The 22077-nt window shown below is 50.3% G+C and overlaps 1 protein-coding gene across 1 annotated transcript in view; it reads right to left on the reverse strand.

Annotated features, from left to right (window-relative positions):
• The window catches only part of LOXL2 (lysyl oxidase like 2), a 77447-nt gene extending 62477 nt beyond the window's left edge, over positions 1–14970 (reverse strand). The window contains exons 1-2 of the mRNA XM_071454693.1: positions 14839–14970; positions 1679–2084 (exon numbers count right to left, since the gene is read on the reverse strand). Coding sequence (XP_071310794.1) covers positions 1679–2030 — 352 coding nt within the window. The 5' untranslated portion in view covers positions 2031–2084; positions 14839–14970. The remainder of the gene's footprint in view (positions 1–1678; positions 2085–14838) is intronic.
• Between the last annotated feature and the right edge of the window lie 7107 nt (positions 14971–22077).

Raw genomic sequence — 22077 nt, forward strand, 5'->3', positions numbered from 1 at the left:
TAAACTGAAATCAGGGATTATTGGGAGCTGGAAAGACCCTCTCCCTTTTCCAAGATGTTCTCACCTTCTCCTTTCCCGTACTTGGAGCTGGGCAGCCAGGACACGGCCTGCACGTAGCCCAGCTCCCAGCATGAGAGAGAAACACCCAAAACCATCAATGAGACTGAAATCAGGAATTATTGGGAGATGGAATGGCCCTCCCAATGCTCTGGGATCCCAATCCAAGGTCCTTCAGCTGCCCTTCCCCAAACCTGTGTCCATCCTTTGGATGCTTTCCAACACTTGAACACCTTTTTTACTTCACAGAGCAGAGCATGAGAAACCAACACTCAAAACCATCAATGAGACTGATCATTGATGATCAGTACCAAAAAATCAGGAATTATTGGGAACTGGAAGCATTCCCCACAGTGCTCCAAGATCTCCTCACCTTCTCCTTTCCCGTACTTGGAGCTGGGCAGCCAGGACACGGCCTGCACGTAGCCCAGCTCCCAGCATGAGAGAGAAACACCCAAAACCATCAATGAGACTGAAATCAGGAATTATTGGGAGATGGAATGGCCCTCCCAATGCTCTGGGATCCCAATCCAAGGTCCTTCAGCTGCCCTTCCCCAAACCTGTGTCCATCCTTTGGATGCTTTCCAACACTTGAACACCTTTTTTACTTCACAGAGCAGAGCATGAGAAACCAACACTCAAAACCATCAATGAGACTGATCATTGATGATCAGTACCAAAAAATCAGGAATTATTGGGAACTGGAAGCATTCCCCACAGTGCTCCAAGATCTCCTCACCTTCTCCTTTCCCGTACTTGGAGCTGGGCAGCCAGGACACGGCCTGCACATAGCCCAGCTCCCGGCATGAGAGAGAAACACCCAAAACCATCAGTGAGACTGAAATCAGGAATTATTGGGAGATGGAATGGCCCTCCCAATCCCTGGGATCCCAATCCAAGGTCCTTCAGCTGCTCCAGGCCGTTCCCCATCCCTGTGTCCATCCTTTGGATGCTTTCCAACACTTTAACACCTTTTTTACCTCACAGAGCAGAGCATGAGAAACCAACACTCAAAACCATCAATGAGATTGAAATTAGTGATTACTGGGAGCTGGGAACATTCCCCACAGTGCTCCAAGATCTCCTCACGTTCTCCTTTCCCATACTTGGAGCTGGGCAGCCAGGACACGGCCTGCACGTAGCCCAGCTCCCAGCATGAGAGAGAAACACCCAAAACCCATCAATGAGACTGAAATCAGGAATTACTGGGAGATGGAATGGCCCTCCCAATCCCTGGGATCCCAATCCAAGGTCCTTCAGCTGCTCCAGGCCGTTCCCCATCCCTGTGTCCATCCTTTGGATGCTTTCCGACACTTTAACACCTTTTTTACCTCACAGAGCAGAGCATGAGAAACCAACACTCGAAACCATCAATGAGCCTGATCATTGATGATAAATACCAAAATTCAGGGATTATTGGGAGATGGAAAGACCCTTTCCCTATTCCAAGATCTCCTCACCTTCTCCTTTCCCATACTTGGAGCTGGGCAGCCAGGACACGGCCTGCACGTAGCCCAGCTCCCGGCATGAGAGAGAAACACCCAAAACCCATAAATTAAATTGAAATTAGGGATTATTTGGAGCTGGAAACATTCCCCACAGTGCACCAAGACCTCCTCACCTTCTCCTTTCCCGTACTTGGAGCTGGGCAGCCAGGACACGGCCTCCGTGTAGCCCAGCTCCCGGCACACCACGTGGGCGGCGTGGATGGAGAAGTCGTCGTCGCACACGGTGCCCCACTCCCCGCTGTAGAACACCTCCAGCCTGCCCTCGTTGTGCTTCCTCTTCTGCCCTGCCAGCCTCAGCTGGATCTTGGGCACATTTGGGGCTCTCTGGGGCGGCTGGAACGCCGGCGGTGCTGGCTCGGGGTAGCCGGGCAGGTACGGCCAGGGCTCGTACTGGGCACAGCTCAGCCCCGCCAGCAGCAGCAGCAGCAGGCAGTGGTTGGAGGGAAAAACTTGGGATCTTCCCATTTTCAGTGCTCACAGTGCTCAGAGGCAGAGCCAGGCAGTGCAGGCAGGGCTGTCCTGGAGGAAAAGCAGATTTTAGTTAATGTTTGTAATGATGCAAAATGGATATGATTTATATTATTGTAGTATTTATATTAATTCATTATTATTTCTTTATTTCTCTGTGTTATTGATTTTATTGCTTATTATTCCTTTTTAATTTTATTTTATTCATTATTATATTCATCATTTAAATTATTAATAATTATTTGTATTATTAATTATAATATAAATAATTATGAATATTTCAATAATTCCTTATATTATAATTAATATAATAATAAATTCTATCAATAATTTAATTAAATTAATAATAGATTTTATTAGTAATTTAATTTTAAAATAATAAATTCTAATATTAATTATTATTTCTATTATTATCTTGGCAATTGGGATTACCTCCAATGCCATCTGTAAAAACCAAAGTCAGCTCAATTATTTCTTGTGGGGTGGACAAACAAACTGGAACCTCCCCCATTTATAAGTTTAGATCAACTTGCCACATCGTTTCACCCCAAAAATACATTTTCCCCAGGTAAAATTCTCTATGTTGGGAGGTGTAGCAAATGATTTTCCTGTTTTCCTCCAGAAATCCAGCAGGAAAGCTCAGAACTGAACCCTTTTTTTCTCCCCATCGAGAACCCAAACCCATCAGGAGCAGTGGAAAACCAGGAGGGTGAGGAAATCTCGTGGCCAGCAGTGAGGGATTTATCCCAAACTCGGGGTTCCCAGTGGGATAAAAGATTTATTTCTGTTCCTGCACGTCTGGTTCCGTCTGTAGAAACTCAAAACATCACCAGACACTTGGCAGAAGCCTTGGGTGACCTTGGAATAGTGGAAAATGTCTCCAGGTTTTGGTTGTAAGTCTGGATGGGGATTTATTGGCATCCAAGTGCTCCCCGAGCACAATTTAAGGTAGGAATAGACAACTTCTCATGACTCATGAGAGGAATTTCATCCAGGAGTGGAATCCTGTGAAATCCTGTCCTTTTCCTGCTCCCCACTGACACCCAGGCACGTGGAGTGGTCAAGCAGGACACGTGGGGATGAGGATTCCATCATTCCCAAGTGAAGCAATGCCAGAGCTCAGTGGGAAAACCTCCCCAGCCACCGGAGGGGAGGGAGAAAGGGGGAGGATTTGGCTCCAAAGGAGATGTCTAGGAACTAAAATTCTCTGAAATTCCAGCTACATCTGGTCTATCCCTAAAAAAAATCCCAGAGAAATCACATCCTCACATAAAGATACAAAATTCATGAACTGCCTTTAAAGCTGAGGAGGACAGGGATCAGAATTCCAGGTCATTTCCAAGGCTGTGCCTCAGTTTCCCTGTGGGTTGAACAGGGATGGGGCGCAGGAGATTCCTGCTGGAATGAAAAGGATTTTGCCAAGGAAGGGAGAAATGAAACAGAAGCTCGGGGATTAGAGCCCAGGATTGGAGGGGAAACAGGAAAAGCCAGAGGAGGTTTTCCAACAGATCTCATAAATCAGGATGGGGCGGGAAAATGAGGGGGAAAAAATCTTGGAAAACAAACATTGGGTTTCCAGGAGCCAATTTTTTTGTAGGTCAGGAGGTGAGGCTGAGAGAGAGAGGAATAAAATCAGGTCCTGCCCCAGCCTGGGGAGGGCTGGAGGGGATGGGAGGAGGGAAATGCAGCTGCTGCTCCCTCTGGCAGCGAGGAGAGGGGATTTTCCAATGGGAGTGGGGCTGGCAGGGCAGGATCAGAGGGATCCTGGATCCTGGAGCTCCAGAGGCATCCAGAATTCTGGATCCAGGAGCTCCAGAGGGATCCAGGAGCTCCAGAGGGATCCAGAGTTATCAGGATCCCAGATCCAGAAGTTCCAGAGTGATCCTGGATCCCAGATGCAGGAGCTCTAGAGGGATTCAGGAGCTCCAGAGGCATCCAGAATTCTGGATCCAGGAGCTCCAGAAGGATCCAGGATCCTGGATCCAGGAGCTCCAGAGGGATCCAGGATCCCGGATCCAGGAGCTCCAAAGGGATCCAGGAGCTCCAGAAGGATCCAGGATCCCAGATCCAGGAGCTCCAAAGGGATCCAGGAGCTCCAGAAGGATCCAGGATCCCAGATCCAGGAGCTCCAAAGGGATCCAGGAGCTCCAGAGGGATTCAGGATCCCAGATCCAGGAGCTCCAAAGGGATCCAGGAGCTCCAGAGGGATTCAGGATCCCAGATCCAGGAGCTCCAGAAGGATCCAGGAGCTCCAGAGGGATCCAGGATCCCGGATCCAGGAGCTCCAGTACCTGACTGGTCCCAGCCATCACCGCTGACCCCAAGCCCAGCAGCACCGGCTCTGAACAAACCTCTGGAGATCTTTGAGTGGGGACGGGGTGAGCTCAGCCCAGGGGACAAACAGGGGCTGGGAGGTGCTCCTGGAAGGAGAAGGAATTCCAGGGATCCCCTGTGTCTTGGCAGGGAAGGATGGGTGGGAATTGTCATTCAAAGTCCTGGAGGAATTTCACCTCAGCAGAGCCTCGAGCTCTGCAGGAAAATCTGGGCAGCTTCGGGTTTCATTTTTAAACATCTGGTTTGATCTGCTCCATCCCTCAACAACATCTGTATTTATTGATCTGTTCCATCCACAAACATCTGGTTTGATCTGCTCCATCCCTAAACATCTGTCTTGATCTGTTCCATCCACAAACATCTGGTTTGATCTGCTCCATCCCTAAACAACATCTGTATTTATTGATCTGTTCCATCCACAAACATCTGGTTTGATCTGCTCCATCCCTAAACAACATCTGTATTTATTGATCTGTTCCATCCACAAACATCTGTCTTGATCTGTTCCATCCCTCAACAACATCTGTATTGACCTGCTCCATCCCTAAACATCTGCCTGGATCTGCTCAGTCCTTAAATATCTGTATTATCTCTTCCATCCCCAAACATCTGTCTTGATTTGTTCCATCCCTCAGCAACAACTGTCTTGATCTGCTCCATCCCCAGACATCTGGTTTGATCTGCTCCACCCCTAAACAACATCTGTATTGACCTGCTCCATCCCTAAACATCTGTATTGATCTGCTCTGTCCCCAAACATCTGTATCAATCTACTCTGTCCTCAGTGGCTGCAGTTCCTTGCTTTTTAAAGCATTTTAAAGCATTTTTAAAGCATTTTAAAAGCATTATTAAAGCATTTTTAAACCCTCAGCAAACCCTCCTCAAAAACGAAGTTGGGCTGCAGAGCTCTCCTGAAAAATTCAGCTGAGGAGGCTGCTTTAGCCCCAAACTTCCAGCTGGGTTTAGAAAGGGTCATTATTTGGGTTTCTATAGGGTCGTTATTTGGGTTTCTATAGGGTCATGATTTGGGTTTAGAAAGGGTCATGATTTGGGTTTAGAAAGGGTCATTATTTGGGTTTCTATAGGGTCATGATTTGGGTTTCTATAGGGTCGTTATTTGGGTTTAGAAAGGGTCATTATTTGGGTTTCTAGAGGGTCGTTAAAGCTTTCCCAGGGCTGTCCCACACACTGAGAACGCAGGGCTCTGTTTATAAATATTTGTATTTCTATTTCTGGGAGCATCTGGATGGTCCTGCAGCCACGTGAGGGAAATTTGGGAAGGAAAAGGCAGACAAAGAGTGGAGGAACCTCCCAGTCAAACCCTGCAGCTGTCAGAGATAAGGCAGCACTTCTGCATCTTGACCGGAACATCAACAAATCCCCCTCTGGGCCAGGTTTGGTTTATTTCTGAGCCTCCAGAACGCTCAATGTCAACTAAACCCGAATATTTGAGAGGAGAATGTCAACTAAACCCGAATATTTGAGAGGAGAATGTCAACTAAATGTCAACTAAACCCGAATATTTGAGAGGAGAAAAGGCTCAACAAAGAGCCCGGAGCCTGCCCTGTGCCAAGGCAAACAGGAGCCCGTGTCAGCCCCGCTTTCGGGGGTCCCTTGGGATCAGCCCCAAGCTCTGAACTCCCCTTCCAGCCCTTCCCCTGCTCAAACCCAACCTCTGCAGCCGTTTGACGGAGGAGCGGAGCCAAAAGACACAACAATTTGGGGAGAGGTGCGGAGGAGGGCTGGGGATGGCTCCCAGCCTGCGGAGGTGTTAATGAGCCGAGCCCTGCCAGGTGCCAGAGCCTTTCCAAGAATCCCGGCCCTGAGAGACCTCGGGAGCAGCTGCGAGGGAGGGGAAGGTCACGGCACAGCTCCAGGGTGCTTTAATTGGGACCAAGATTAGCCTGGGAGACACTAATTGGGATTAGAGCAGATCCAGGAGGCGGAATTCTCACTCTTGGCAAAGCCTCGCTGAGCTGGGCTGCCCTGGAGCGCAAAATGGGTTTGCTGCTGTTCCCCAGGGATTCAGGGATTTGGGATCATCCAAATCCTGCACAGGGAAAGGAGAAAGCTCTCACAGAGCTGGAGAAATCCTGGTGAGAGAGGATAAAGCACCACAGAGGGAATTCTGGCCGGGAAGAAAGGAATTCCAACGAGATTGTAGGAACACATTCCCCACTCATCCCTAGGAGAAATGGCTCAGGGCACTCAGGTGGAGCAGCCCCGTGTCCCCTCCTGGCTCCTGTGGGATCAGGAGGGGCTCCTCAAGGGGAAGGCACTGGGAAACCACTCAGAAATCCCATTCCACATGCAAAAATCCTGGGGGAATTCTGTGCAAGACTGGGACAGCAGCAGCGCCCTGAGCTCCCTCCAATCCCAAACACCAGGAGACAAAATTTCCACAGGCTCTGCCTCCCCCAAAATAATAAACCCTCAGCCCCTGTTCAGTGAGGGGCTCAAGAAAATTTCCTCAGATTAAGCCAGGAAGAGCAGAATCCAGAGGGATTCCACAGCCACAAATGGAGATTCCCACAGAAAACGGCAGCCTGGGTCCAAGGGGGAAACTTGAAGAACTCAGCAGAGCCAGGGAAAGCTCCCAGGGCCTCAGCACTGAAATGGGCTCTCAGCTTTTGTCTGTCCCGAGGGAACAGGATGGAAAACTGGGAATTCTGGCATGGCAGAGCTCAGGCTGTGGTTGCCCCATCCCTGGAAATGTCCAAGGCCAGGCTGGATGGGGCTTGGAGCACCCAGGGATGCTGGAAGGGGGTGGAAGGAGATGGGATTGAAGGGGTTTAAAGTCCCTTCCCACCCAAACCATTCCATGGCTCTGATCCACAGCATCCAGGTCCTTTTTCACTAGGATTCAAGGCCAGAACTGGTTCAGTGGATTGAGAACAGAGAAAATTGCCCAGCAGCTCCTTCACTGCACAGAAATCCTGGATTTATTCTTTCCTGAAATCTCCCTGCTCAGCTCCAAGACAATTTAGGGCTCTGACATCCAGAACCCTCCCTGCCCTTCATGCAGCAGGGACGGCTCAGCCACAGCCTCACCCAAAACAACATTTAAAGGGCACGGGCAGCTCCAGCTGCACCCACACATTATGGGGGCACCAGAAACCACAAGAACACAACTGAACATGGAAAATATTCCAGCAAAACCACAGCCCTGCCGCTGGCAGCGCCGCTTGGACACCTTCTCCCCTCCAGTCTGGGGCAGCTGCACGTGCTGAACTGGCTGAGAATTAATCCAGGCTTAAGTTTGCAGGAGGTTTGGTCTGGGCTGGATTTTCCCTTCCCTTCGGGCTCAGCGCTCCCCTCACGGCCTCTAACGACCTCCAGATTTATTCCTGACGTCAGGGCAATATTTTGGTCTCTCCATTCAAAGGAATCCAAGTCAGAGCATTAAAAACCCATCGAGCAGAGCCAGTGGAGAAGGCAGGAAATGCTCCAGCTCTCCTGGTTCTCTGTGCCATATTCCAGGCTGGAAGCTGAGATCCATCCCCACAGGAATGTGTAATTTAAGGCTTCCAGGCATAATCCTGGTGGCTGCTGACTCAGCCCTTTCCAGAGCTCCAGTCCTGGGTCCTGAAGGGAACAGAGGCGCAGGGATGGCGAGGAAAAAACATGGAATTGTTATGGAATCATGGGATGGTTTGGGTTGGAAGGGATTTAAATCCCATCCAGTGCCACCCCTGCCATGGCAGGGTCACCTCCCACTGTGCCAGGGTGTCCATCCCTGGGCACTGCCAGGGATCCCGGGGCAGCCACAGCTGCTCTGGGAATTCCTTCCCAATGTCCCATCCATCCCTGCCCTCCGGCAGTTTAAAACCATTGCCCCTTGTCCTGGCACTCTGCCCATTTTAAATCCTTCTCCCTCCTTTCCCAGACCTCCCAAAGCTCCTGATCCTGAGCTTTTCCTTCTCCAGCACTTTCCCAGGTGCAGCAGAGCCCGCTCATCTCCCGAGCCAAATGCAGCCAAAATTCCCCTTTTGAATCCCTTCCAGTGACCCCAGCAAGGGATGAGCTCAGACAGACCCCAGAACCAGAGAACAAAGGGAAAGCCTGGAATGGGATGGGAGCCCTTTGTGCCCGAGGAGGCAGCAACGCTCCACGTCCCGGGAGCCGGGACAATTGTCCCGATTGTCCCCGGGGCTCTGAACCGTTGGTGCTCGGCCGCTTGGAACCGGGAATGCCGGGAATCCCGGGAATCCTGGGAATCCCTGCATCCCCAATCCCAGCTCCATCGTGCCAGGTGTGTTCCTCTGGGAACAGGAATCCTGGGAATCCCTGCATTCCTAATTTCCATCCTGCATTCCTAATTCTCCATCAGCCCAGGTGCATTCCTCCTGGGAACAGGAATCCCGGGAATCCTGGGAATCCCTGCATCCCCAGTTCCAGCTCCATTCCTCAGGCTGGGAACAGGAATCCCGGGAATCCCTGCATTCCCAATTTCACTCTCCATTGCCCCAGGTGCATTCCTTGGGGTGGGAAAAGGATTTCCCTTTAACAGGAATCCCAGGAATCCCTGCATTCCCAGTTCCCTGTTCCATCACCTCGGGTGCATTCCTTGGGCTGGGAACAGGAATCCTGGGAATCCCGGGAATCCCTGCATTCCCAATTTCACTCTCCATTGCCCCAGGTGCATTCCTTGGGGTGGGAACAGGATTTCCCTTGGAACAGGAATCCTGGGAATCCCTGCATTCCCAACTCCAGCTCCATTACTCCAGGTGCATTCCTTGGGATAGGAACAGGTATCCTGGGAATCCCGGGAATCCCTGCATCCCCAGTTTCACTCTCCATCATCCCAGGTGCTTTCCTCACCCCAGGTGCATTCCTCGGGCTGGGAACAGGATTTCCATTGGAACAGGAATCCTGGGAATCCCTGCATTCCCCATTTCACTCTCCATTGCCCCAGGTGCATTCCTCGGGCTGGGAACAAGAATCCTCAGAATCCCTGCATTCCCAATTCCAGCTCCCTGCCCCAGGTGCATTCCTCAAGGTGGGAACAGGATTTCTCTTGGAACAGGATTTCCCTGGGAACAGGATTTCTCTCGGAATCCCTGCATTCCCAATTCCAGCTCCCTGCCCCAGGTGCATTCCTTGGGATGGGATCAGGATTTCCCGGTGCCACAGGAGGAATTCTCCAGCCTCTTCTCCACCGGGAGCCTCTCCAGAACTGTTAAAGGGAATAAAATCCCTCCATTCCCAGGGTGAGATGCTGGATACCCTCTCCCACTGCTCCAAGAGAGCAGGGGCTCTCCAAGGGTTAAATCCCCATGGATTAAATCCCTTCTCGCTCCCACTCCTAAAAACCTGAGCCACAAAGGTCCCTGGAAGGGTCAGAGGCACCAACCACCGGCAGAAAATCCCAATCTGCAGCAGAGATCCCGAGCCAGGGGAGCAATCAGAGCAGAGATCTCCCAGCTGGAAAAGGAGCTCTGGAAAGCCCAGGGAGCCATGGAATGGTTCAGGTTGGAAAGGACCTTTCAGACCATCCAGCCCAGGCCAGCACCTTGTTCACCCCCAAACCACGTCCAGGTGTGCCTGGAGCTCCCAGGGATGGTGCTCCCACCTTGGCTCCCATTCCAGGGCATTTGGGAATGTTTGCCAGCCAAGGAGGGGAAACTGCAGCAGGCAGAGAGCAAAGAGGGATGGGAAAATCCCTGTGAAAATTCCCTGATCAAGGCCCTTTTCATCACTGTTTGATTAAATCTGAAAGTCCTGGAATGGTTTGGGTTGGAAAAGACCTGAAACCCACCCAGAGCCACCCCTGCCCTGGCAGGGACAGCTCCCACTGCCCCAGGGGCTCCAGCCTGGCCTTGGGCACTGCCAGGGATCCAGGGCTCCCTGGGAATCCCATTCCAGCCAGGAATTCCCCATTCCCAATACCCCACCCATCCCTGCCCTCTGGCAGTGGGAGCCATTCCCTGCCTCCTGTCCCTCCAGGCCCTCCTGCCCAGCACATTCCCAGTGTCCAGGGCTGCTCCTGCAGCACCCACAGAGGGATGGGGAGATAAAATCAAAGAATCCTGGAATGGTTGGGGTTGGAAGGGACCTTAAAGCCCATCCCATCCCATCCCATCCCATCCCATCCCATCCCATCCCATCCCATCCCATCCCATCCCATGGGCAGGGAACCTCCCACCATCCCAGGGGGCTCCAGCCTGGCCTTGGGCATTTCCAGGGATCCAGGGGCAGCCCCAGCTGCTCTGGGAATCCCATCCCAGCCCCTCCCACCCTCCCAGGGATGAATTTCTTCCCAAATGTTCCCCCTTTCAGCTGGAGCCCACCCCCCTTTCCCAGCACTGCAGTTCATGCACTGGGAATTCCTGGTTCCCATTTCCAGGAATTTCTTGGAGCAGCCAGGACAGGGCTGGCCCTGGATCCTGGGAGTGTCACATCCACATCTCCATTCCTGCTCCTTCTCCCACACAGGCACAGGGAGGAGAGCAGGAGATCAGGGAGCTGCAGGTGGCACAGCTGGATCCAGCTGTGCCACGGACAGAGGGTGCTCCACACATCCCTCCCTTCCCAGGAGAGCTTTTTGTGCCTCCTGGGATGCACTGAGGGGCTAAAATTGAAATGGAATGGAATTGGAGGAGATCTGGGAAGAGGCCACGGCCTGGATTTGGGAGCTGCCCCTTCAGGAAGGGCGCTGGCCACGGATCTGGGTGCTGTTCCCTGGAAAAATTCCCTGGAAAAATTCCCCTGTCCTTGGAAATTTTAGGGCATTTATCTTTATAAACATCAATATATCCTCATAAATATATCCTCATAAATATATCCTTATAAATACATCCTCATAAATACATCCTCATAAATACATCTTTATATAAATATGGAGATATTTATATAAATATGGAGATATATAAATAAATATGGAGATAAATATCTCTTTATAGCAATAAATTTCTCCTGATAGAGATACATTTCTCCTGGTACAGATGAGGAAAACGTTTCCTATTACATTCCCAGATTTCTAAACCAGGATCTCTGTCATGTTCTAAGCTCTCCTGGTCTTTTGGTCTTTACTTTTTCATCTCCACGCAGCAGAAACCACTTAAACTCAACACCACAAATTCATCTGAAGGGAAAAATTGACCCCAGAGGAGGATCCTGAGTGAGCTGGAGGAGCAGAGCTCAGCCCGAATTTCCATGGAGAGGATTCCCAGGTGGATCTGGAACCCTCCAAGGAGGAGGGGATCACTCCTCGCCCTCTGGGTGATGCTGTTTTAATTAATCTCCCTAATCCAGCAGGGGACAGCCAGGCTCCAGACCAGGCTGTTGTTATTGCTGGGAAATCCCCCTTGGAATAACAAATTTCCATCCTGGATTAGGAGTGGAACTTTTCCTCCTGCCAGGGTGTTTGTGCAGATGGGAATGGGAAATGTGGGGCAGAGAGTGGCAAAAAAGGGCTCTGAGAGTGTCTAAAAAGGGCTCTGAGAGAGTCAAAAAAAGGGCTCTGAGAGAGTCAAAAAAAGGGCTCTGAGTGTCAATAAAGGGCCCTGGAAGTGTCAGAAAAGGGCCCTGAGAGGGTCCAAAAAAGGGCTCAGAAAGTGGTAAAAAAGGGCCCAGAGAGGGTCAAAAAAGGGCTCTGAAAGAGCCCAATAAAGGGCCCTGAGGGTGTCCAAAAAAGGGCCCTGAAAGTGGCAAAAAAGGGCTCAGAAAGCATCCAAAAAGGGCCCTGAGAGCATCAAAAAAGGGCCCTGAGAGTGCCAAAAAGAGCCCTGAAGGTGTCAAAAAAGGGTTCAGAAAGTGGCAAAAAAGGCCCAGAGAGCATCAAAAAAGGGCCCTGAAAGAGTCAAAAAAGGGCTCAGAGAGTGTCTAAAAAGGGCCCAGAGAGTGGCAAAAGGGCCCTGAGGGTGGCAAAAAAGGGCTCAGAAAGTGGCAAAAAAGGGCTCAGAAAGTGGCAAAAAAGGGCTCAGAAAGTGGCAAAAAAGGGCTCAGAAAGTGGCAAAAAAGGGCCCAAAGGGCGTCCAAAAAGGGCTTGGAAGGTGTCAAGAAAAAAGGCTCTGAAGGGGCCAAAAAAGGGCCCAGAAAGTGCCAAAAAAAGCCCTGAAAGCACCCAAAAAGGGCCCAGAGAGTGTCCAAAAAGGGCTCTGTCTGTCTGTCTGTCAGGCACTGACCCCCAGGAGAACTCTGCATTTGATCTGAGGCCGTGGGGAAATCTTCCAAAATGGGATTGTGGGTGTGGAGTTTGGATAAAAGTGTGTGACATGACAGGGGGGAAACTTGGAGTTCAAGGTTTTAGAATATAGTAATATATTATATATATATGTAAATATAAATAGAAATGTAAATGTAAATGTAAATATAAATATAAATATAAATATAAATATAAATATAAATATAAATATAAATATAAATCAAGATAGAGATTTTAGGGCAGAGGCTGGCCCTTCTTCACGAGTTTAAGTGGTATGGTGCAAATGGATAAAAAAGTCCACACTGCAGGCCACAAGTCAGTTATTAAATTAAAAATAAAAATAACTTCAGTGTCATTTCTTAATTAGACAATTTATGCATAACAAGCCTTGGAGAGACAGAGATGAGGCTCCATTTTTTAGTTTGTTAGAGTGAGGTGCTGTAAAACTCACAGTTGGTGAGGCTGTAATATAAAGCAGAACTAAATAAACAACTAAGGAAGTATAATATAAATAAGAACTAATAAACATCTAAGTAAATATAATACAAATAAGAACTAATAAACATCCAAGTCCAAACAGGAATTAATGGCTCCTGCATTTAATCCCAACCCTGGCAAAATCTGGGGATGATCCCAGTGCCCCAAACTGGGAGCTCTGGTTTGAAACCACACCAGGAATGCTCTGGAAGTGCTCAGGAGGGGAAGGAACAAAAGGGAAAAATGAATGGAAATTCTATTAATTCATGAATAGAAATTAATTAATGAATATAAATTATATTAATTCATTATCATATTAATTAATATAATTTCCATCACAGAAAGGAAAGCAGAATGGAGCACAGGGACAGTAAAGACAATGAATTTGGGAGTCAAATTCTGGATATAAAAGCCCAGAGCTCATTCCCGGGTCCATTTTGGGGTCTCAGCCTGGGTGAGCAGTGAGATTTCAGCCTGGGTGAGCAGTGAGATTCCAGCAGAGCTCACGGATTTCCCATTAAATCCCCCCGGGATCCTCGTCCTGGGCTCCATCACCCAACTCTGCCACCCCCGGGGCTTTTCCCCCCAAAATTCTCATTCCTGCACCCCAAAGCTCTGCTGGCTCGGGCTGGGGAGGAATCCCGAGCCCAGCACCGCCTGATTTCAGGATTCCATTTCCTTTAACGCCTTTTTGGGGATGTTTCCCAGCCTCCTCCTGCCCCGGGATTATCGGAATTCCCTCCCGGAGCACCCAGCTCCACTCCAAGGTGATTCCTTGGAGCACTCGCACATCCCAGCAATTCACGCTTTTATTTCATTTCACATTATTTTAACTGCTCCCAGCTCCCCAGCCGAGGAAATTCCACCACCGTAGGTGGCTCAATGCAGAGAAAACTGGGAAGGAGGAGCCCCAAATCCCTGATTTTCAGCCTTTATCCAGGAAAAATCGGAAGCACTGCGCTGTCACCTTTAGGAGCTGATTGTGGAGATGATGAATTCTTTTCCTGCCGCACTCCAAGATACCCAAACTTGGATCTTCCTCTCTGATATTCTAAATTATCTGGGCTTAGAGATCTCCTATCCACAGCTGTTTAATTAACAACAAAAAACTCGTGGGGAAGGAAATATTAATCCCAATTATTGGTGAGCTCAGCCCGGCTCGGGTTGAACTTCCCACGTTTCTCCAGGTGGATCTCCCCAAGTAATCCTAAAAATCACCAGGATAAAGCAATTTTCAAGGAGGAGGATCCCCAGCAGTGACAGCAGGAAAAACAAAATCCTTAATTAAGGACATATTTAGCACCTTCTGCCAAACATCTGCCCCTGAGCTTTCCCTCTGAAAAAACGGGAATTATCCAGAGAGGAGAACCCCAAATCCCCCCGATTTACCCAACGCTGACGGCACCAGCCGGGGTTTTCTGCTCGAAATTCCGGATATTTTACCAAAATCCCAGCTCGGACATTGCCCAACTTTCAACTGGTCTTTGATTCCAGTCGGGAATGGCTGGGAGCAGAAAAGGGATGAAATCTCCAGCTCGGCCAGGGCTTCTTTAAAAAGTGACACCGAAACTCTTCGGCATCGCAGCCCGGCCAAACGCGGGGTGAAGAATCCCCCCAAAGCTCGGAATTGGGAGAATTGGCTGAGGAGAATTAGCTCAGAACGAGGAGAAACATCAATTCCCCCCCTCCAGTCTTTTACCACGATGGGAGAGGGAGAAAAACACATTCGGAAAGAAGGAGGGAAATGAAACTTTCAGCCGCGAAGAAAGAAAGGTTTGGAAATGTTGAAATTAATGAATTTTTTGGTGGCAATAAAAGCCCGAGCGCGGCTCGCAGCCCCGAATTTACCTCGATCAGCGGTGCCTGTGCCGGGGGGCGGCTCAGCCCAGCCTCATCCAGGTTTTCCTGCCGGGCTGAGGCTGTGAAAATCCTGCTGCAGGCAGGGAATGTGCGGCCAGGAGCTGCTGCTTCCTGCCCAATTTCACTGGATTCGCTCGCAAACCCCTCCCCGAGCCGTGAGCTCAGCGCTCCTCCCGGCAGGGCCCGGCCGGGGGGGCGGCCAAACACAAAAATGAATTAAATAAATGGAAAAGGATGAGGAACGGGGGTTTGTAATGCGGGTGTATCCCCGTGGAATAAATCCTGGGAGTCATCCCGGCCCCTGGGGTGGAATGTGGGTGTTTAAGGACCCTGAGGTGATTCGGTCCCTGCGATTCCAGGGGGCTCTGGAGCAGAATCCTGGAATTCCCAGCGCTGGCATCTCCCGGGGTTCAGCCACCCTTAACCCTTTCCCAGCTGCTCCACATTCCCTGGGATGTGGGATCTGTGGGATGTGGGATGTGGGATCTGTGGGATTTGTGATCTCTGGGATTTGGGATCCCCGGGATGTGGGATCTGTGGGATTTGTGATTCTGGGATGTGGGGTCTTTGGGATTTGTGATCTCTGGGATTTGGGATCCCTGGGATGAGGGATCTGTGGGATGTGTGATCCCTCGGATATGGGATCCTTGGGATTTGTGATTCTGGGATGTGGGGTCTTTGGGATTTGCGATTCTGGGATGTGGGGTCTTTGAGATTTGGGATCTCTGGGATTTGGGATCGCTGGGATGTGGGATCTTTGGAATGAGGCATCTCTGGGCTATGAGATCTCTGAGGTGATTCAATCCCTGCAGTTCCAGGGGGTTCTGGAACAGAATCCTGGAATTCCCAGCTCTGGAATCTCCTGGGGTTCAGCCACCCTTAACCCTTTCCCAGCTGCTCCACATTCCCTGGGATGAGGGATCTGTGGGATGAGACATCTCTGGGATTTGGGATCCCTGGGACATGGGATCCTTGGGATTTGTGATTCTGGGATGTGGGATCTTTGAAATGAGGGATCCCTGGGCTACGGGACCTCTGAGGTGATTCAATCCCTGAGATTCCAAGGGGTTCTGGCACAAAATCCTGGAATTCCCAGTGCTGGCATCTCCCGGGGTTCACCCACCCTTAACTCTGCAGCGTCCCCTTGTCCAGCTGCTCCACATTCCCTGGAATTCCTGGATTTCCACACCTTCAGCCTTTTTCCAGCTGCTCCACATTCCCTGGAATGAGGGATCCCTGGGATTTGGGATCTTTGGAATGAGGGATCTTTGGGATTTGGGATCACTGGGATGTGGGATCTTTGGAATGAGGGATCCCTGGGCTATGGGATCTCTGAGGTGATTCAATCCCTGTGATTCCAGGGGGTTCTGGTGCAGAATCCTGGGATTCCCAGTGCTGGCACCTCCCTGGGTTCACCCACCTTTAACCTTTCAGCGTTCAGCTTTTCCAGCTGCTCCACATTCCCTGGAATTCCCAGTGTTCTCATCTCCCTGGATTCCTGCACCTTTAATCAGCATCCCACTTTTCCAGCTGCTCCACATTCCCTGGAATTCGCAGCATTCTCATCTCCCTGGGTTCACCCACCTTTAATCAGCATCCCACTTTTCCAGCTCCTGAATGTTCCTTCACCTCGCTCCTACAGCAGCTCAAAGCAGAGCAGGGAATTTTCGTTATTAACCCAGCTGCTCCTGCAGTTATTCCCACTCCTGGAAGTCCCAAGGATTAAAAAGAATTCCTCAGGGAAAAATCACAAATCCTAGATTGGAGAATTCCCAGATGGGAACAGTTCTTTTCCCAAAAATCAGAGCTGCATCAATCCCACATCTCTCTGAACCCTGCTCTGGATGTCGTGGTTTTAAAGTCATTCAGGGCTTTGATTTATCCCAGAAATTCTCTTTATTCCCTTTGCTTCAGGTGTGAAAATAACAGGAAGGTGAGTGGGTTTTAAATCCAGGAAAAGAACCTGGAATTCTGTCTCCTGAGCCAGTTTTGGACAGCAGTGTCAGCATTTCCCAAATTCCAAAATATTCCCCGGCATTTTCTCCCCAGCTTTGGCCCGGGGTGTTTCAATCTCTCTTCTGTGGGATTTTCCATCAGATCAGCAGGAAGGACACAGAAAGGGAAGAATTCCCAAAGGAAACTTCTGAAGGGATATTCCCCTTTATCCAGGGTATTCCTGTTTTAGAGGATTTCCCAGCAAGCCCAGGGATGGGAACTGGGATGGGATTCAGGGATGGGATCTGGGGATGGGATCCAGGAATGGGATCCTGGGATGGGATTCAGGGATGGGATCTGGAATGGGAGCTGGGGATGGGATAATGGAATTGGATGGAATTTGGATGGAATTCAGGGATGGGAATTCCCAGGGGGGGAAAGGGATCTGGGGATGGGATCCGGGGATGGGATCTGGGATGGGATTCAGGAATGGGATCCTGGGATGGGATTCAGGGATGGGATCTGAGGGTGGGATCTGGGGATGGGATTCAGGGGTGGGATCTGGGGATAGGATCTGGGATGGGATTCAGAGATGGGATTCAGGGATGGGATCCTGGGATGGGATTCAGGAATGGGATCTGGGGGTGGAATCTGGGGATGGGATCCAGGGGTGGGATCTGGAATGGGAGCTGGGAATGGGATTCAGGAATGGGATCTGGGATGGAATTCAGGGATGGGATCTGGGGAAGGGATCCTGGGATGGGATTCAGATATGGGATCCTGGGATGGGAGCTGGGGATGGGATCCAGGGATGGGATCTGAGGATGGGATCCAGGAATGGGATCTGGGGATGGGATCCAGTGTGGGATCCTAGCACAGGGCTGCTGTCCATGGGTTTTCCTCTGGGATCCTCCTGCCCAGCAGTTCCAACTGAATTCTATTCATCAGGATTAAAAATTCCAGCTTTAATGCCCAATTCCAGACACATTCCCATCAGGAGAGTTCTCCCTTTTCCCAGCTTTTCCATCCCTCCCATGATTTATCCACTCCAGGTAATTCCAGCTTCAGGGCCCAACTCCATCCTCTGGAAAAGCTGAGTTTGATCCAATTCCAGCGGCTCCAGAAGCAATTCCCAAGGGAATTGGGGAGGGAAATTGCACTGGATTGGGCACCAGCATTAAAGGAAATCAATGGGATTTGGAGAAAAAATTCCTCCCTGGGAGGGTGAGGAGGGGCTGGGATGGAATTCCCAGAGGAGCTGGGGCAGCTCCATCCCTGGATGTGCCCAGGTCACTTCCAGAGAGCAGGGATCCCTGGGAGATCCCTGGGATGTGGGATCTTTGGAATGAGGGATCCCTGGGATGTGGGATGTCTGGGATGTGGGATGTCTGGGATGTGGGATCTGTGGGATCTGTGATGCCTGGAATTTGGAATCTCTGGGATGTGGGATCTCTGGGAATTGGGATCCTTGAAATATGGGATCTTTGGAATGAGGGATCTCTGGGATGGGGGATTTCTGGCATGTGGGATCCATGGGATATGGAAATCCAGCCTATGGGATCTCTGGGATGGGGGATCCTTGGGATTTGGGATCTTTGGAATGAGGGATCTCTGGGATATGGGATCTCTGGGATGGGGGATCTCTGGGATGTGGGATCTTTGGAATGAGGGGTCTCTGGGGTGGGGGATTTCTGGCATGTGGGATCCTTGGGATATGGAAATCCAGCCTATGGGATCTCTGGGATATGGGATCCCTGGGATTTGGGATCTTTGGAATGAGGGATCTCTGGGATGTGGGATCTGTGGGATCTGTGATGCCTGGAATTTGGGATCTCTGGGAAGTGGGATCCTTGAGATTTGGGATCCCTGGGATTTGGGGTCCCTGGGATGAGGGATCTCTGGGATGGGGGATTTCTGGCATGTGGGATCCCTGGGATATGGAAATCTAGCCTATGGGATGTCTGGGATATGGGATCCCTGGGATGTGGGATCTTTGGAATTTGGGATCTATGGGATGTGGGATCTCTGGGATTTGGGATCCTTGGGATTTGGGATCCTTGGGATATGGGATCTTTGGAATGAGGGATCTCTGGGATGTGGGATCTCTGGGATTTGGAACAACCTGGGATAGGGGAAGGGGTGTGATGGGATGAGATCTCAGCTCCTTTCCCTGCATCAGGAATTCTCAGGGATAAGGATGAACCCTGGGAATCAGATCCTGACCCTGAGCAGAGCCACCTCCCCCAGCCTGGGCCATCTCCTGTGCCAGGAGAAGCTGCAGGAGCAGTTCCAGGCTGGAATGAGGGATGTGGAGAGAGGAACAGGATGAGGATGTGCCAGAGCCTGCACGGTCAGGCCAGGCCAGGGCTGGATGTTTTATCCATGAGAAATTCCAGTGATGGAAGGGAGAGCTTGGGATGAAGCATCCGGCAGGAATCCAGCAGAGCTCCTGGAGAATCCCCTGGATTCAGGGAATTCGCTGCTCCCTCTGTCCCGCAGCTGGGAAAAGCACCCGGGGAGGGGGAAAAGGGATTTGGAAGCAGCCTGGAATCCCACAGGGATTGTGTGATTCTGCAGTGGAGCTGGGAACTGGGAAAGCGCCCCATGGATCCCGATTTCAGCACCCACTGACTTTGCCCGTGGGTTTTTCAGCCCAAACCCCTGCACAAATCCCAGTTCCAGCTGAATCCCCTCGCTGCGGGGTTTGTCCTGCCCTGGGGACACACCGGGCTGGGACCGAGCAGCCCCAGTCACGCTCCCTGCCCCCAGGAACAGGAACGGGCCGCTGGCTGCTCTAATTTCCCCCATTTGCTGTAATTTCCCTCATTTGCTGTAATTCCCCTCATTTGCAGTTCCTTGGGAAGCCTCATTGCCTCCCATCCCGCTGCTGTTCGTGCCCTGCAGGCTCCGTGGGGCGGCTCGACCTCTCCAGCTCCGGCAGCAGCTCCCTAAACGCTTTTCCCTGCAGAGACGATCCCGGAGATCCCAAAACCTGCAGGGATTTCAGGGCCTTTTTCAGGGACCCAGTGAGAAATTCCTGCAATGGGTGACTGAAGAGCCAGATCCCAATGGCTCAGAAACCCCAAAATTGTGGAGAAATTAATCAAGATCTCCCCCCAAAAAGCAATTTCTGTGTTTAAAGCTCCCTAAAAGCTTTTTTCTGCAGAGAAGATATTGGAGATCCCCAAAACCTACAAGAATTTTAGGGCCATGTGGCCGTTTTCAGGGATCCAATGGGAAGTTCCTGCTTGAAGATCCCAGTGGCTGAGAAACCCCAAAATTCTGGAGAAATTAATCAATATCTTCCCCCCAAAAGCTATTGCTGTGTTCAAAGCTCCCTAAAAGCTTTTCCCTGCAGAGATGATCCTGGAGATCCCAAAACCTGCAGGGATTTTAGGGCCATGTGGCTGATTTCAGGGATCCAATGGGAAGCTCCTGCTTGAAGATCCCAGTGGCTGAGAAACCCCAAAATTGTGGAGAAATGAACCCATATCTCCCCCCGAAAAGCAATTTCTGTATTTAAAGCTCCCTAAAAGCTTTTCCCTGCAGAGATGATCCTGGAGATCCCCAAAACCTGCAGGGATTTTAGGGCCATGTCGCTGTTTTCAGGGATCCAATGGGAAGCTCCTGCAATGGGTGATTGAAGATCCCAGTGGTTGAGAACCCCAAAATTGTGGAGAAATGAATCCATATCTCCCCCCAAAAGCTATTTCTGTATTTAAACCTCCCTAAAAGCTTTTCCCTGCAGAGATGATCCTGGAGATCCCAAAACCTGCAGGGATTTTAGGGCCACGTGGGCGATTTCACACCCAAGGGACCCAGTGGGAAGTTCCTGCAATGGAACTGCAAATAACAAATCCTAGATTGGAGAATTCCCAGGTGTTCTGAACAGTTCTTTTCCCAAAAATGAGAGCTGGATCAGTCCCACACCATTCTGGCCAGGGGGTTGTGGTTTTAAAGTCATTCAGGGCTTTGATTTATCCCATCCAGGGAAATATTGAGGAGCCAGATCCCAGTGGCTCAGAAACCCCAAAATTGTGGAGAAATTAATCAAGATCTCCCCCAAAAAGCAATTTCTGTATTTAAAGCTCCCTAAAAGCTTTTCCCTGCAGAGATGATCCTGGAGATCCCAAAAACCTGCAGGGATTTTAGGGCCATGTGGCTGATTTCAGGGATCCAATGGGAAGCTCCTGCAATGGGTGACTGAAGATCCCAGTGGTTGAGAAACCCCAAAATTCTGGAGAAATTAATCAATATCTTCCCCCAAAAAGCTATTTCTGTATTTAAACCTCCATAAAAACCTTTCCCTGCAGAGATGATCTTGGAGATCTCAAAAACCTGCAGGGATTTCAGGGCCTTGTGGCCGTTTTCAGGGATCCAGTGAGAAATTCCTGCAATGGGTGATTGAAGAGCCAGATCCCAATGGCTCAGAAACCCCAAAATTGTGGAGAAATTAATCAAGATCTCCCCCCAAAAAGCAATTTCTGTGTTTAAAGCTCCCTAAAACCTTTCCCCTGCAGAGATGATCCTGGAGATCCCCAAAACCTGCAGGGATTTTAGGGCCATGTGGCCGTTTTCAGGGATCCAATGGGAAGCTCCTGCTTGAAGATCCCAGTGGCTGAGAAACCCCAAAATTGTGGAGAAATTAATCAATATCTTCCCCCAAAAAGCAATTTCTGTATTTAAACCTCCCTAAAAGCCTTTCCCTGCAGAGATGATCCTGGAGATCCCCAAAACCTGCAGGGATTTTAGGGCCATGTGGCCGTTATCAAGGACCCAGTGGGAAGTTCCTGCAATGGGTGACTGAAGATCCCAATGGTTGAGAACCCCAAAATTCTGAAGAAATGAATCCATATCTCCCCCCCAAAAGCTATTTCCAGTTTTAAACCCCGTGGGAATTTCTCCAGCTTGGAATCATGGAGTGGTTTGGGTGGGAAAGGACATGAAATCATCTCATCCCACCCTTCCACTATCCCAGGTCATTCCAGCCTGGCCTGGGGCAGCCCCACACTGTCCAAACCCCTGGGAGGTTTCAAAGCCAAGGTGGGAAAAACCCAAATTCCAGAGGAATCCTCTTGGGGATGGCTCCAGGCATTCCCAGAGAAAGCAAATCTTCCTTTATTTCCCTTCTTCCTTTTTGAATGAATGAATTCCTTTATTTCCACTCTTTCAGGAAAAGGTGGATCAGTGCTGGGGTCTCCATGGAATGGGAGCGCCTGGATTTCCTGGAATCGCAGCACAAGGCACTGAACCTGTCTGGGATCCCTCAGGGATGTGCAGGGAGGGGAGGAA

This window comes from Agelaius tricolor, unplaced genomic scaffold (genome assembly GCF_023055355.1).
Source record: "Agelaius tricolor isolate 1412-34295 unplaced genomic scaffold, bAgeTri1.0.p SCAF_41, whole genome shotgun sequence".
Classification (NCBI taxonomy): domain Eukaryota; kingdom Metazoa; phylum Chordata; class Aves; order Passeriformes; family Icteridae; genus Agelaius; species Agelaius tricolor.